Here is a 15,650-nt window from a genome sequence, read left to right on the forward strand (position 1 = left end):
CGTTAAAAGACCGGAAGCGGGCAGAGTGGGTGTGGGAACAAACGGGGGTAAATGACGTCCTAATTGAAATCATGAGGAAGAAATGGGCTTGGGCAGGGCATGTACCACGAAGGCAAGATAACCGCTTGTCCTTAAGAGTAAAGGAGGGGTACCAAGAGAAGACATGCATAGCGGGTAGCGGCAGAAAGTTAGGTGGGCGGATGAGATTAGGAAGTTTGCGGGGATAGGGTGGCCGCCGCTGGCAATGGACAGGGTTATTTGGAAAGACATGTTAAAGGCCTTTACCCTGCAGTGGGCGTAGTGAGGCAGATGATAATGGCGATGATTTTGTAGAGCATATGTAGCACAGAACAGACAACGAATGCCAAGTGTAGTAACACAGCAGCTCGCTCTCTTTGTTTTTAATGAATCTTCAAAGAAAACGGCGCTACAGACATTAACGAAGACAGCAAGGAATCAAATACGCCTCCCCACTCATGATTCTGCGCCCCCGTATAGATCCCCTGTTATCTTTATTCACAAATGGCATTCTTCTGGGCTACTTGGTATGCTTCCATTTTTGGGCCAGCGTGAACATTTCGCGCCCTTTTCTTTAAGAACACCCAACAATGAGCATCGTTTTCCTTGTGTTCCGCGTTCTCGTCACTTGGGGCATTCTCAACATTTGCTACAGATATGGCCGTACCTTTTTGGGATCGTACCAGTAGTTGGGGAACGATCCCCAACTCTGATCTTGAGGCGGGCCACCGCTGCTCTCCAGCTGCTCCATCCAGGCCACTACTCTGAGGTCGCGAAGCCTTTGCTCCATGACGCGCCTCGTATGCTCGTCTACCCACGTGGTCGCCGCCAGTGCCCTTTGCGTCTGCGCGGTCAGACCTCGGAGGAACCTGTCCACGCCTTCTCTTCGCTCTGCCGCGAAATCCTCCGCGTCGCTCATGTAGTACAGCGCCGGGCCGAACCAGGCTGCGGCCGTTTCGAGGCATCGAGACGTCTTCAGCATCCGCGAGCCGTCCTCGCTGCTCATGACCAGCATCCTCGCCTTGCGCGATGCCATCACCACGCATATCTGGGCGAACCACCAGGCGATGTGCTCCAGGAGCTGTCGCCTGCTGTACTTGCCCAGCAGCCAGTCCGTGGCGGCCAGGAAGTGGCGGTCGGTGATGTAGACGCCGCTTTGCGCGTCGATTCCCGAGGATTTGAAGACGGACAGTATGGTTCTGGAAAGCGGGTAGCCGTTCAGGTTGCTGAAGAGGGACTCGAGACGAGCGACCGTCGTGTAGACGGCTTCGCGGCCGGTCTCGTTGACGCTAGCCGCAAGAGTGGTCAAGACCGCCCGTTCCAGGACGAGGTGTGCGGTCATGGTCGCCTCGCTCGGCATCGGTAACCCGTAGAGCCTGCACGGTATTTGTATATTTATCATACCCTAAAATCCTGTGGCGCTTTCGCACGTCTACTCGTTTTAACTACGTTAAAACCATACCAATTTTTTCATAGCACCTCCGCTATTTGTACCCTTTCTCACAGGAAGCCTTCGGCAATTCCGGTGTATTTAAGGGAGTCCCACGAAGTGGAGTAGACTTGAGATACTAGATTAACTAGGGCGAGGGAACAAACGCGAGTTAATGACATCCTAGCCGAAATCAAGAGGAAGAAATGAACTTGGGCAGGACATGTAATGCGAAGGCGAGATAACTGCTGGTCCTTAAGCGTAAAGGAGTGGATTCCAAGAGAAGGCAAGCGTAGCAGGGGGCGACAGTCAGTTAGGTGGGCGGATGAGATTAAGAAGTTTGCAGGCATGGGGTGGGCGCAGTTGGCAAAGGACAGGGTTAATTGGAGAGACATGGGAGATGCCTTTGTCCTGCAGTGGGCTTAGTAAGGCTGATGATGATCCTGATGACCAGATTAAATACAAGGGATGCGTTCTAATGAGTGATTACTGCCTTATTCATGTCCAATATTCTCAAATGATACTCGCATAAAAATATTGATGATATTGGTCCATTATGATATGTAGCAAAGTCTTTCTTTTTTAGTGTTTCCATCGATCCCATCGTGCAGTCAAGACTGCCATAGAAAACCAACGGCGAACGCTTTTGACCAAAGCAAAAGCGTTAATAACGAAAAAATTCAAGCCTATCGAAGCGAGACCTGCTGATATACTGATTGTTAAAGAAAAATTTATAATATATGAAAAAACTGCACTCAAAAACGTTTTGTTCAAAAACGTCTTTGTCTAGAATTTTTGGGTATGCCAGGCAACAATGGTGCAACTTACCTTTGAATCTCCTTGTAGTATGCCCGCCGACCTCCGTTCTTGTCGAGGAGGTCCACAAAGTCCAGCCAGGCGGCAGCCATTCCCGTCTTGCGAATCACCAGCATCGGTGGGTTAGCCTTCCCGCCATTGTTCTTCAACACGACCGTCTGCAGCATAAAGACCGAGACAAACTCTCATCATCATCATCAGCCTGACTATACCCACCGCAGGGCAAAGGCCTCTCCCATGTCTCTCCAATTAACCCTGTCCTTTTCAAGCTGCGCCCACCCTACATGCCCGCAAGATCCTTAATCTCATCCGCCCACCTAACCTTCTGCCGCCCGCTGCTAGGCTTGCCTTCTCTTGGAATCCACTCCGTTACCTTCAAGGGCCAGCGGTTATCTTGTTCTTGCATTACGTGCCCTGCTCAAGCCCATTTATTCCTCTTTATTTCGACTATGATGTCATTGACCCGCGTTTGTTCCCTCACCCGCTCTGTACGCTTCCGGTCTCTTAACGTCACACCTATCATATTTCTTTCCACAGCGCGCTGCGTTGTTCTTATCTAGACCTGAACCCTTTTCGTTAGCCTCCACGTTTCTTCCCCGTAGGTGAGTACCGGCAAGATGCTGCTGTTGTAAATTTTTCTCTTGAGGGATACTGGTAAACTGCCATTCATGATGCATATCACCTCGTAATTATCCTTGTAGTTATTTCCCTCTCGTGATCCGGATCAGCGGCCACTACATGCCCTAAGTACACTTATTTCCTTGCTACTTTCGGCGCCTCGCTGCCAATTGTGAGCTGTAGTTTCCTTGCTATAGACTGTGGAACATTACTTTGGTTTAGTGCATGCTAATTCTTAGACGTAAACTCAGCAGGGAAGCAGTTGCGCTGCATTTTTTTTTTCTTTTTTTGCTGCCTAAGCTTTTTGCGCTCGAATTCATTCGTTGTGAGGAAATTTTCTCGAAGCACTCGAATTTTTGTGCGCTCCTCAGAAAGGGCGCGATGTGTGCAAAAAAATTGGCAGTGGATTAACTTGGCTAACCCAGCAATTCAGCGAAAAGATTCTGCACACATAGTTACTCACCGCGTGGCTTCACATTACCCCATTGAATGTTCTTAAGGTCAAAGGTCAACCCAAAGGTCACCCAATGTCAAAGGTCAACTGAATGTCATGGATCAAGGCCAGGGTTAGACACCATAACTGTACCACATTCGTCATACACGGCTATCCTTGGTTGGGCTGAAGGACGTTCAAGGTAGCTATGCTGCCTACCCATGGTCTGCTTTACCTAGCGTAATGAAGCTTTTCGATTGGAAACGCGTCTATTGGCAGAGCCGCTTAGGAAGTTCGCTTGCCTGAGACCAGAGCTCGAGTCCCCAGAGCTCGAGTCCCCAGAGCCCGTCCAGCTTGACTAGCACAGCGAACGGGTGGGCACTGTGCCTCGTCGCCGACTCGTCGTAAGGCCACGGGATTTCGATGGACGCCGCGAAGCGGCGCACCATGCGCAGGCTGTCTGCGTCGTCGTCCTTCTGCGCTATGCACTTTTCGACGAACGCAGCCGCGGCTCTGCGACCGGCGCTCACAGCCTCGTCCTGCCGACGAAGGGGAGAAAGATGAAAACTCGCGTTTCAGTCAACACGACAGTACGCTGAACATGTCCAGCAATCTCGGACAAAAACTTCGAAAATTGGAAATTTGTAAGATAGTGGTGTAGAAATCTTGAAGGTAACAGTTCGTTCTTTAGATATGTAGCGAAATCTTTCTTTTATAACGTTTGGTTTGGTTTGTGCGGGTTTAACGTTCCAAAGCGACTCCGGCTATGAGGGTCGCCGGAGCGAAGGGCTAAGGAAATTTTTACCACCTGGGATTTTTTCACGTGCACTGACATCGCACAGCACACGGGCCTCTAGAATATCGCGGCCGGTATCGAATCCGCGTCTTTCGGGTCCATCGCAAGCATCTAACACTTAATACTGCCATAGAAAACCAATGGGGAACGCTTTCGACGATAGGAAAAGCGTTAACAGCAAAAAAAAAATGTAAGCCTGCCGGCGGCAGATCTGCGAATATGTTGTTAAAGCGAAATCTTACAATATATGAAAAAAATTGCACTCATAAAGTCTTTCCCGTTCAAAAATGCTTTCGCCCATAATTAATCACAAAGTGAACAAGGAAGAGAAAACCTCGGGATCCATGCCAACATATCAACACGACTGGTCTTCGTCTGCGAATTTTCTTCGTCTTGTCTTCGCCTGCGGATTTTCTGTATACAGAATTCTACTAAAAGTGTATGGCCATAAATCTTCAGACTGTCTATAGACTGTCTATTGAATTTGTATTGCATATAGAGTAGTCTATAGCGTTGTGTCTATAGGAAGTCTACTAACTTATAGACAAGCCTCTGTGGACAGTCTATAGACTGTCTATAGAATTTGTATTGTCTATAAGGTAGTCTACATGGTTGTTTATAGAGAGTCTATAAACTTTTGAGGCAAACGTCTGGAGACAGTCAAGGGACTGCCTAAAAGAGTTCGTAACGGATGACTAACCTGGTCATGCGCATACGAGCCATTGGCGTCATAACGGCCACCACTCGTCTCCTTCGTCAGGAGCCACGCTGCCTTCAGCGTCCAGGACAGCGCCATCTCTTCGACGAGGTCCCGAGCCAATCCACTGGCGGGCGACCACAGCGAGCAGACATAGGCGTCGAAGTCTGCGCACGGGTCGATTCGGGTGTCGAGTCTTCTCCGGAAGAACGAAGCGTGCAGCTTGCAATCGGCCGAGGCGCAGACACCGTGGTCGTCGGCTCCGAAGCGCTGGCCACCCGACAGTGGAGAGTAGCGGTAGTACACCGCCACACCCACAGCGACGGCCAGGACCAGGAGCACCGTGGCGAGAACTATGCATTCCGCCTGCCTTGAATTCTTCTTCTTCTTCTTCTCCTCAAGTAATATGGCACATACCCACGTGGGGGGATTGGCCAAGGTATAGGGTAGAATGCCAATGAAGCATTTGCGCGGGGAAGGAAACGTCAGAAGACTGAATCAGGATAAAAAAAAATTGGGAAAAATAAAATGAATTCAAGAGGTATGAGTCATCCGGAATAGAATCAATCTAGCCTTTTTTGGACATGCGAAAGAATTTTGTGTATAGCTAACAAGATAATCGATTAGTTGCACTTATGTAATCGTGAAGGTAGCCGCATACACTGCTTAACGGGAATCCCTTGGCACTCGCACCGAACGATAGAAGAACTGTAAGAGACAGAGGCAGTCCTAGTCTCGAAAGAGGAACCTCCAGATATTGCTTTCTCTGAACCGCGAACCGCCGGCAAGAGAGGAGAAAATGATCGATTGATTCAACTTGCCCACATGATACACAAAGGTTTGTCGCAGCGAACCCGCACCTGCATAAGTACAAGTTTAAGTGAGGGATTCTACATCGCAGGAGCGTCATGGACACTTCACAAAGCCTTGACTTACACCACCGGATATTCCATGGGTACTTTAGGTGTTGAAAGTCCACGGTATTCAGCAACGGATCACTCAAAGTGGCTGAAATATGTTGGAACCGCTGGAAACGTGAAGCTGCTAACAGAATGAGGTGAGGGACGGGATATATTACAGGTGCGCTGAGAGCTGACCTTGCCAATAAATCAGCCACCTCGTTAAAATAGACGCCTGAATGCCCAGGTACCCAGACCAAACGGATCTCGCGCACTGTGCTCGGAACAAAAAACCTAAGTGAACGAGTCAAGAAAGATTTTTCCGAATTTTGGAGAGAGACAATAACTGAAAGGCAGTCTGTGAGAATAAGAACCCGTGCGACATGTCTGGGAATTTTGAGAAGAGCCAAACCAATGGCCAAAAACTCTGCGAAGAATATAGGAGTATAATCAGGGATACGAACGGAGTAGCTCCAATCTAGATCCTGCGAATATATGCCAATCGCCGCCTTCTCACAGCTGCCGGAGGCATCAGTGGAGAGAACAGTATGATGTGGAAAATTCTGTAGGTGTTCAGAAAGAAGACCATTTAGGGTATGTGCGGGCATATGCTTCGCATGGGACGGGAAAATAAAGTCGTAATAGAAGACGGGATCAGCCTGCGTGTCAGCAACTCGTTGCAAGGAGATCAGATCAACCTGAAGCGGAGCTAACAGATTCTGCGTGAATCTAACTTGCGGAAGCTGATAACGTGGCCAGTGATTAGTCAAAAAAAGGTGTGGTTGGGATACAAAAATTGGAATACTAACGCCTGGGGCCGGGTCAAAAGACTTGAGGAAAGTACGCACTGTTAGAAGTTGGAAGCGGGAATAGAGGTTGGGGATACGCGCTTCCAGATAAAGGACAGCGTTGGAAGCTGATTTTGGGAGCCCGAGGCATAGCCGTAGGGCACGTCTTTCCAGTAAGGCTAATGGCTGCAGCTTGTAGTTCGCGCTACCAGAGAACAAGGGGCAACCAAATTCCAGAATCGGTCTCATATAAGCCTTATAGAGCAACAGTAGCGTGTCACGACGCATGCCAAACTTTTTATTGCCAACTCGGGTCAAACGGCCCAGTGCACGTTCCCCTTTAATAACATTATTCTTAATATGGTGTCGCCAGTCCAAATTTTGGTCATAAGTAACACCTAGGTATTTAACCGACTCCACCTGCGGAATTGGAGTGGAGCGGTAGGCTAGCGAGATGTACATAGGAGCGTCGGGTGGAAATACCAGCACGCCGCATTTGCTGACATTAAGTGATAAATTGATTTGGTCCAACCAGACTTCAAGAGCATTCAGATATGCCTGAAAATACCCGTAGAGCACATGAATATCATTTGCTGATGCGAAAAAAGCTATATCATCTGCGTATACATAAACTGTAACGTTAGGATGAATGGGGATGTCCCGAACTAATATATTGAAAAGCAGCGGAGAAAGAACAGAGCCTTGCGGCACACCTCTTGATTGACCATAGGTATTAGAACAAAAAGATCCGTCTGTACAGAAGAAAAATCTATCTTTTAGAAATTCACAAATCCAGGCGTAGAGGTAATGCGGTGGTTGTAGTTGAGCAAGCTTGTTAATGAGGACTGTGTGCTCCACGCTGTCATAGGCCTTCGCAACGTCAAGCGTCACCAAGGCCGAAACTTCTCTCTGGCGCATTGAGAGTCGTATTCGGCTCTCGAGATCCACATGCGCGGACCATATGGAACAACCGCGACGAAAGCCAATCTGTGCGGGGCTGAGGCCGTTAATATGATGAACATGCTTTGTGAGGCGACTGTGTACTACTCTTTCTATTAGCTTTATTAAATTTGAGGTTAAAGCAATCGGCCGAATATTGTCTAATTGAAATCCATTGTCTGCATTTTTTAAAAGTAAAATTATTTTCGCAATTTTCCAACTGTGAGGAATCCAAGAGGTTTCCAATGACGCATTTACAATATCTAGAAGGTGAGTTGGAAAGTCGTGCGCTAAAATCTTTAACATGCCCACAGTAATCCCGTCAGATCCCGGAGCAGCAGAGTGCATCGAGGAAACAATTTGCAGGAGCTCCGACACGTCGACCTCAGGATAGTCCAAGCTGGGGGTGAGAGTGTGCAAAGGTTCTGCTTTCTGTACCTGGAAACGTAAGGCCAGCCCCTGCGCGATGCGTTCAAGGTTTTGCTTAGCCTCCTGCGGAGACATTACCATTGACCTTATGCGATTGGAGGCCGGAGAGCTGTTATTCTGCGCCATGAATCTATAGAGAGCCTTCTTATTCTGGGGTTTTGAGAGATACGTGTTTAAATTTTGATTATAATCCTCCTTTGCCTTTTTAACAGTTCGTTTGAAACATGCAGAGAAGAACTTATAATTTATCCAATTAGCTGGGCTCTGATTATAGGAAAGGCTTTTCCAGGCTGCTTTTCTACGACGATAAGCTTTCTCACACTCCTCCGTCCACCAAGGAGACGGCTGTCTGGCAGGAGCAGTAGTGCACACCGAGAATACAGAACTCTCAGCAGCATCTTGCAGAAAGGTAATTGTCCGCTGAGCTCTTTGTGCTCGACCTGAGCTAACTATGGAGGGGAGTGAGGCAGATATCAATTTTTGTACATAATGTGGTTTAGAAATTTCATGGTTGCACCACCTTTTCTGATAGGCGAGGATATAATAGAAAAGGTTATTGGAAAGTGGTCACTAGATGTACCTGATTCTTCAGTTGACCATGCAGATACGCCAACCCCACGAGATGCTAATGTTAAATCCATGATCGAACGGGATCCTCCACGCATAAAGGTTACTGCTCCTGAATTACAGCAGCGCACTGCATTCATTGACATCCAGGACCACAGAAGCTGGCCGCAGGAGTCAGAGCGACTATCCCAGGCACTGTGGTGCGAATTAAAATCTCCTGCGATGACTGTGCTGTTTGCGCCGCTCAGTAAGGTGTCCAAACAGTCTGTCCTGTGAACACCGATTGGGAAGTAGACGTTAGCAATAGTGACTTTGGCGCACTGTGGAAGGGAGATTTCAACCGCCAACAACTCACAGTCAGGGCACATAACTGTCTGCGAGATTGATGCCCGGTGACATATTTTCGTAGAGATCATAGTTATTAACCCACCACCCCTGCCATTAACGCGATCTACCCTGAGAACACGAAATTTTTTAAATGTGAATGATTTAAGTGGAGAGAGCCACGTTTCTTGTAAAATCACAATATCTGGATTATGTTTATGAAGAAGTAATTCAAGATCCGGTAAAGAAGAAAGTACGGAGCGACAATTCCACTGCATAACTTTTAGACCCGCCATGATTATCGACTGGTTAAAGAGGCATCAACAGCCTCCTTCAGCACATCAGTCTGGGGAATTAATTTGGGGGGTCCTTTCTTTGCTTTGACTTGCGGAACAGCTGACTTCGAGGGTGAGGAAGAAGCTCGACGCTTCTGGGAAGTGGTGAGCATTTCAACGTCCATGCTACAAGGATCTACGTGAGCGACACTGTCAGGAGCGCTGTTGGTAGGCGGTACTTGGGGCACGGTAGGAGCCGACATGGAATGACTCTTACTAGCAGCACTCGGGAGTGATGCCGGCGTAGCCGCCGAAACATGTGATTCAGTAGGCAGAGATTGGCCAGCAACAAGTTGAGATAGAGCCTCGGTGAAACTGCCCAGCATTCGCTCGACCACCACAGAAAGAGCCTGTTCTACTGAGGACACTATTGAAGTAGTCAAACTTGACGGTATATCAGCAACAGAGCTTCGCGCACGGCTGGCATATGTATTATCCCTCCGATCCAGAAGTGCATAAGCATCTGCTCTCGAACATCGTTTCGCTTGAATGATATCGAGCAGGCTTTGTTCGTCGGCTCGTTTCGAGCAGTTGACATCATCAGCTGAGTGGTTGCCCTTGCATAGGCAACACTGGGGCTGATCAGAGGCGCAGCTGTCATCTGAATGCCCTTCTCCACAAACCCGGCAGCGGGTCGCCGACTTACACGCTTTACCACTGTGACCGAAACGCCAACAGTTGTTGCACTGAAGAGGACGGGGCTGCAGAGGGTCCACACGATACACTATCGGCCAAACCTTGAGTTCAGAAGGACAGGAGGAACCAGCAAACGTAGTGATAACTGACTCTGTCGCAACACGCACACCATTGGATTCTCTACTGCACCGGTAGACAGAAAGAACCCCCACACCTGCATCCTGAAACTCCTTCAGTATATCCTGCGGGGAAGATGCTGGGTCCACGCCACGAACAATACCTTTGGAACATGCGAGCTGTTCCGGGATGAAGGCTTTAACCGCTAAGGACTGAAATATTTTGCACTGGAGCAGGTCTGTGACACAATCAATGTCAGCGGACCTGCAAACAATGCCTCTCCGGCCGAACGGTCGCACCTCAGAGATCTGGAGATAGTGGGTAGTGAGAGATCTTAGCTCCTGCTGAAGGACCTTGGGGCTTTTCATCTTGATCGTTCCCTCACCGATCGGCACGAGAGCCACAGGGATGATGTCAATTCCATTTTTACGAAAATTTTCTAGCGGCAAGCTTTGGGTGGGCAAGCTGGCAAACCAGGTTGCCGTCCCTCCACCCGGGGAGGTCAGCGACATACCTGAGCCAAACGCACCCTCAAATGCACATTAACCTGGCCTACAGACCTAACCTGAGACCTGGCCAAATCCCCCACACAGAACGGCCTCACCAGAGATGACCACGTAGGCACCACCAGGACACCACAGTTGAGCTCGAAGCCAAGCACCAGCAAGAACACGTCAGCACCGTCCAACCATGGCTGTCTGCTTCTCCATGGCTGTCTGCCTTGAATGTGGCGACTTCTTCCGTTTTCTTTTCTTCAACTTCCCGCTGATCCAGCTCGCCTGAGTCAGTTTTGCACATGAGAAGGGAGGTCATGATCAACGGAGCCAAGCTGTCTTGTGGGATGCAACGAGACTGGAAAGGATGGTTTGAGTAGATAGGTGGGCGGAGTGCATGATGGAAAAAAAACTCAGGAAAGAGCGAGATGTCATGACGTCCCGGCCTTAGCAAACCAGATGCTCATGAAGCTATTCTCTCCCCCGGTTTCTCGCTCTCCGTGCCAGTCCCTAATGTTTTGGTTTCATATGTTCTGCTGCGCGCGCATCATGGCGGCGGCGACGTCTACGGATGCGCGTGCACAGTGGTGATAGATGTCACAGCACCCTGTCATATGGTGTGATCCCATGAGGGACCAACTCTTTGCCTTTCACTTTTGTTTTTGTCTAGGCTTCATGGTTAACGCCGGGCGCACCCTCCTTAGTTTTTTCTCTCTCTCTATGGCGCAGTGGTACGGACTCGGTGAGATGGATAAATGACCGCGCAGACTTTAAAACAGGCTGGTAGCGGGTGCCGCCAGGCCAGAGGATATTTTTAAATATTCTTTTGCCGATCAGTTCAATCCTTCTGATCTGTTCCGATCGGCTCAAAAGCTACTATCTTCAAAATAATAATTTTTGTTTAGAGATTCCTGTTGCAATTAGGTTGTGCCCGCTTTGAATCCCGAACTTCTATCCATAGATCACTACCCTACATTTAAGCCACCAATCACCCATCCGTTTTACTCGAACGTCTACAGCCCATGCACATACATTGCCGTCCTTGCGCCAATGCCTAAGGCCACTGGGCAATGACAGTGCTTGCCTCGACATCTAGATGGATAGTACTATGCATTAAAAGAAAATATATTCTATTCCTTCTTCAGATTTACTGCATTTGTGAATGCATGGACGGAGCTTCCACTTTGAAACGCATGATGACACAGCGTCAGCTAGCGTCATCAGTTCACCTCCAGTACAGAATAAAGCGTTACTTGGGAATATTTTCACCCGTAATTGCAAGAAAACTACACAGTGCAGTATGCTGCGCGAACATGTTGACAGTGACGAACTACGCTTCCTACTTGCAGTAAAATGGCTTATAGAATGGTTGCCTAACTCAAGCCGGCCAGTTCCGAAGGCCTTGGGAAATCAGGAAAATTGAACAAATTTCCAAAATTTCATTCGTGTCTCTGAATGAACAGCATCATGCTAGCCTTTGTTCAGTTTCTCCGGACTTGAGGAAAAGGGAGCTTAGGTATTACAGAACTAAAATTACTAGTAGCATAACACTTAAACATGTTCATAGAGGAGAAAATACAGTAGCCTTTAACTTGTTATGGTGTCTACAATGAGTGCTAATGCTCTCGCAATTTTCCCGCCAAAACTCCTGTTGGAACCGGTCCCATTGCCCTTATATGGTATGCATGAGTCATCGCCTTCTAGAATGTTTGAGCAGCTTATAGCCGATTATCACAAGAGATTGCACTAATCCCACCTACTAATCGCCACAAAACCACCTTGATCCGTTTTTCTGGGGTTGGCCTACTTTCAAAAAGTTTGGGGCTCCTTTGAAAATTTCGGGGGTGGTCCAACATAAAATAATTATAGGGGTACACCTGCCACAGTGAGCAGGTTGTGATGACGTCACAATGCCACGTGCCTCTATCGACCAATCTGGATGATCCATCAGGTCATGTTGTGATGAAGTCACAGTCATGTGACCTCTCTCGACCAATCAGAGGATTTTCTTACGGAGGAACCGGAAAGTGCAAGACGACAGCCTAAATACTAATGCAGTATTTATCAATTTTTATTTAATCATTTTGCCATTTTTCTTTATCGAGAACTACTTTCCTACTTGAAAGAAGTGACCACAGTATACTCGAGATATTCCGGCTGCTAGCAGGTGTTTCCGAAAAGCTCGGCGAAGTAGTGCACCGAGAGAGACCGGTTTTCTTACCAGAGGGGTGAGCCCCAAGTTGCTAGTGGTCTTCTTTTCGGCGCTGGGAGTCTTCCTGGACTCCGGAGAAGTGACGGATGCGGACACCGTCGAAGTGGGCGACGCTGCTGTTGCCGCTGGCTTGCTCGTGTCCGATGGTTTTGCGGGTGTACAAAAGGAACGCCGTTGGTCCTTTCCGTCCATCTCGAAGTTAGCCAGGTGGTTCTCTTCCGGCCTGTCCCCCTCAACACCAGTCGCGGCGTGCTCACCACTACTGCGCATGTGCGCCCTTGAATACGCAGCGGTGGCCAATGAGCGGCGGCTTGGGTGACGCCTTGAGCGCTCGGGCAGCGCAGAGTGCGAGGAGGAGCTGCGGTGAGAAGGCGTCGTCGATTTTGCCAAGATGTGAGTCGACGTGTCTTTTCCGGGTTCCGTTGCATGACCTGGATGACAACGACTTTAATGTTTCAGAGCGAAAGCTCTGCTAGGCTAGTCCAAAACAATGCTTCGCTGTGTGTCGCTGGTGGTTAGCAACAGTGCCCCTAGCAACCGAATCTGCGTGTATAGTCTGATACAACTTTGCAGTGAAGCTCCGCCCACATTCAGGCCCGCCGCACAGAATTCTTCCACGAAAAAAAAAGTAGTCCGTCGTTAAAACTTCTCTTGTTGCCTAAACAAGAAGCCAATAACAATAAAAAATTATAAGCTCTAGAATTCTGATAAATGACTCGTTTAATAAAGTCGAAGATTAAAAAGCTGATTTCGTTTACTGTTGTGATTGGCTATAGCGGAGCAAAACAAGACGCTGCGGTCCGCGGCCCAGTGTTCGATAGCGCTGTTTGTTTTTTTAGGTTGTATCCGTCTATAGGAACACGTGATCGGTTTGCCGAGCTCCGCGCGTCGGCGCGGCGTAGCTCCGCTGGATTGCTAGACAAAGATAGTATATAGGCATGTTATAGTTATATGGTTAACAATGACAACGACATAGTACAGTAATGAGCATAATTAGTAGTAAGCATACGAACGTCCACATGTAATATGTCATTAGAAAAAGGAAACATCATAATTAAGTGGCATTAATTAGACAGATTAATTACGATAATTACTCAGTCGATATGTGTGTTGCTATAGCAACGGATAACTACAAATGCTAAACATGTGACGTGATCCTCAGCTTGACCATGAAAAAAAATTTAGCGAAATGCAAGAAAAGCAATGGCTGAACGGATGACGCCATACACAGTATAACGCAATGCAAGTCACGTGACGTAGCTTGACACCAATGGGGGCGTTGAAAAAGCGCCTACCGAGGCTGCTCTCGCCACAGACGGCGGCGCGACATGGACGGAACTGAAGAAGCGGTCGCTACGAAGAGCTCCAGTGCTAACAGTTGTCCGGAACGCGCTCATAGTTACCGACGCCAAGCCGCGTCTAGTTGCCCGATACACCAGAGCTTTCGATCTTTAACGAAGTTCACAATAATTAAACCGCGGCTAATATTTTTCCGACCTGTCTGTCGGGATTAGCCAACAGGCGGTGACTCGATACGTATTGCAGAGAGTTGCAGGTTAGTGCTGCATATGCTATACCTTCTTTCGCGCTGTGTTCCTTGCTGCCGCTGATGCGGGCCTTAGAAGACACACCGGAGCTCACGGAACGGTGGGACGAATGCCGCGGTGAGTGCACAGGCATTGCAGAATGCGAAGACGAGCTACGTTGTGATGGCGTCGTCGACTTCGCCAAGGTGGTAGTCGACGCAGCTTTTCCTGGATCTGTGGCGCGTCCTGAGTGGCAGTGAGTTCGGTATCTGTTAATGCATTAACATTTGAAGGGCCAGTGCAAAGCTGCCGTGTGTCAGTATCCAGTAGCAGGCTGAAACCTCCCCACCGGGCTACGAATAATCTTAGTATACTACCTATGCAAAGTTGACATACTACATCGAATATAAAAGAGCCTTAGTTAGCCACCTTGGATATAACAGCCGTTCATGTGTTAACTTCGCATATAACAAACCTTAGTATGCCACCTCGAATATAACAATCTTTGGTGTGTTAACCTCGAATTTCCTGAACCTAAGTACGCTTCATCACATATATAACGAACTGTCGTGTGTTAACCACGGATATAACGGACTTATCGTGTTAACCTCTGATAGAACGAAAAACTGGGCGAGCTGATGAAAGTTTTACATAATGCACACGCAAAAGGATTAGGACAAGTGTCTGTTTCTTTCCTCGTCCTGGTCCTTCTGCGCTGTTCATAATGCTTAACTTTGCATATGCCGATCTTTCGTGAGTTATACCTCAGGTATAACGAACCTATTCGCGTCTTGACAACGCATGTAATGAGCTTAGTATGCTGACCTCCAATAAAACCAACCGAAGCGCAATATGACGAATTGCAGTGTGTCAACCTCGGATATAAAGTACGCTTATTTGGCTGCTAACGCATTCAAGCGATCCACTGAGAACCGCCAAAGAGATTTTTTTTTTCAAACTAAAATGTTGTTTCGCGTAGCTCCAGAGGCAATATACATAAAATAACGAATCACGGGGGGTGTCGCCGCAGTATATGTTTACCTCCTTTTGGGCTGCGTTCCTTGCTGCCGTCTTTGTGCGCCGTGGCTGAGGCACCGGAGGCGAGTGATTGGTGCGAAGGATGCCCCGATGAGTGGACAGGCAACGCGGAATGGGAAGACGAGCTCTGGTGAGAAGGCACTGCCGATTTCGGCAAACTGGTCGCCGACGCATCGTGTATGGGATTCATTGCGCCACCTGGATGACAATGACTTCGTTTTGTTTCCTTTTCTCAGCCGTCTGTTTGAATCATGATGCAACTGCGCTTGGAACTATGCAGAGGAAAGTGGTGATAATGGCTGCCAAGGGCACAACAAGGAGAACCTTGTAACGTGCAATGTGTTCATTGCTATTTCACCGTAACAAGGAAAGCGCGAGCAGCAACGGATAATCCAGTTGATTGATTGATTGATTGATTGATTAATTAATTAATTAATTAATTGCACGTAGTCTGGAGACAACACCAAGCTACGACCTTCCCCCAACCCCTGCATTAACTCCATTGCTTTCCCAGGAGAATTATCCCCCAAAAGCAAGCT

General features: G+C 48.2%; 2 protein-coding genes across 2 annotated transcripts; both read right to left on the minus strand.

Annotated features, from left to right (window-relative positions):
• Window positions 1-597: 597 nt before the first annotated feature.
• LOC144105717 (uncharacterized) lies at window positions 598-2,418 on the minus strand. Its single transcript, XM_077638822.1, has 2 exons — window positions 2,276-2,418; window positions 598-1,394 (listed from the first exon to the last, which is right to left on the minus strand). The coding sequence occupies exons 1-2, from the start codon at window positions 2,377-2,379 to the stop codon at window positions 668-670; spliced, it is 831 nt and encodes a 276-aa protein (XP_077494948.1). The 5' UTR covers window positions 2,380-2,418; the 3' UTR covers window positions 598-667.
• A 1,165-nt stretch (window positions 2,419-3,583) lies between these two features.
• LOC144103286 (uncharacterized) lies at window positions 3,584-15,286 on the minus strand. The gene is made up of 6 exons (XM_077636048.1): window positions 15,115-15,286; window positions 14,125-14,319; window positions 12,557-12,978; window positions 10,531-10,620; window positions 4,811-5,203; window positions 3,584-3,853 (listed from the first exon to the last, which is right to left on the minus strand). Exons 2-6 carry the CDS (start codon window positions 14,225-14,227, stop codon window positions 3,584-3,586), a joined length of 1,278 nt encoding a protein of 425 aa, XP_077492174.1. The 5' UTR covers window positions 14,228-14,319; window positions 15,115-15,286.
• Window positions 15,287-15,650: the final 364 nt, after the last annotated feature.

Source organism: Amblyomma americanum, chromosome 9 (genome assembly GCF_052857255.1).
Source record: "Amblyomma americanum isolate KBUSLIRL-KWMA chromosome 9, ASM5285725v1, whole genome shotgun sequence".
Lineage (NCBI taxonomy): Eukaryota > Metazoa > Arthropoda > Arachnida > Ixodida > Ixodidae > Amblyomma > Amblyomma americanum.

Excerpts from the sequence above, each read along its gene's own strand:
- LOC144105717 (XM_077638822.1), bottom strand. The coding sequence starts at position 2,379 with ATGCTGGTGATTCGCAAGACGGGAATGGCTGCCGCCTGGCTGGACTTT. Across the intron at positions 1,395-2,275 it reads TACTACAAGGAGATTCAAAG|GCTCTACGGGTTACCGATGC; the intron begins GTAAGTTGCACC and ends AATACCGTGCAG.
- LOC144103286 (XM_077636048.1), bottom strand. The coding sequence starts at position 14,227 with ATGCCTGTGCACTCACCGCGGCATTCGTCCCACCGTTCCGTGAGCTCC. Across the intron at positions 12,979-14,124 it reads GGAACACAGCGCGAAAGAAG|GTCATGCAACGGAACCCGGA; the intron begins GTATAGCATATG and ends GTTGTCATCCAG. Across the intron at positions 5,204-10,530 it reads TGGAGAAGCAGACAGCCATG|GAGAAGAAGAAGAAGAAGAA; the intron begins GTTGGACGGTGC and ends ATATTACTTGAG.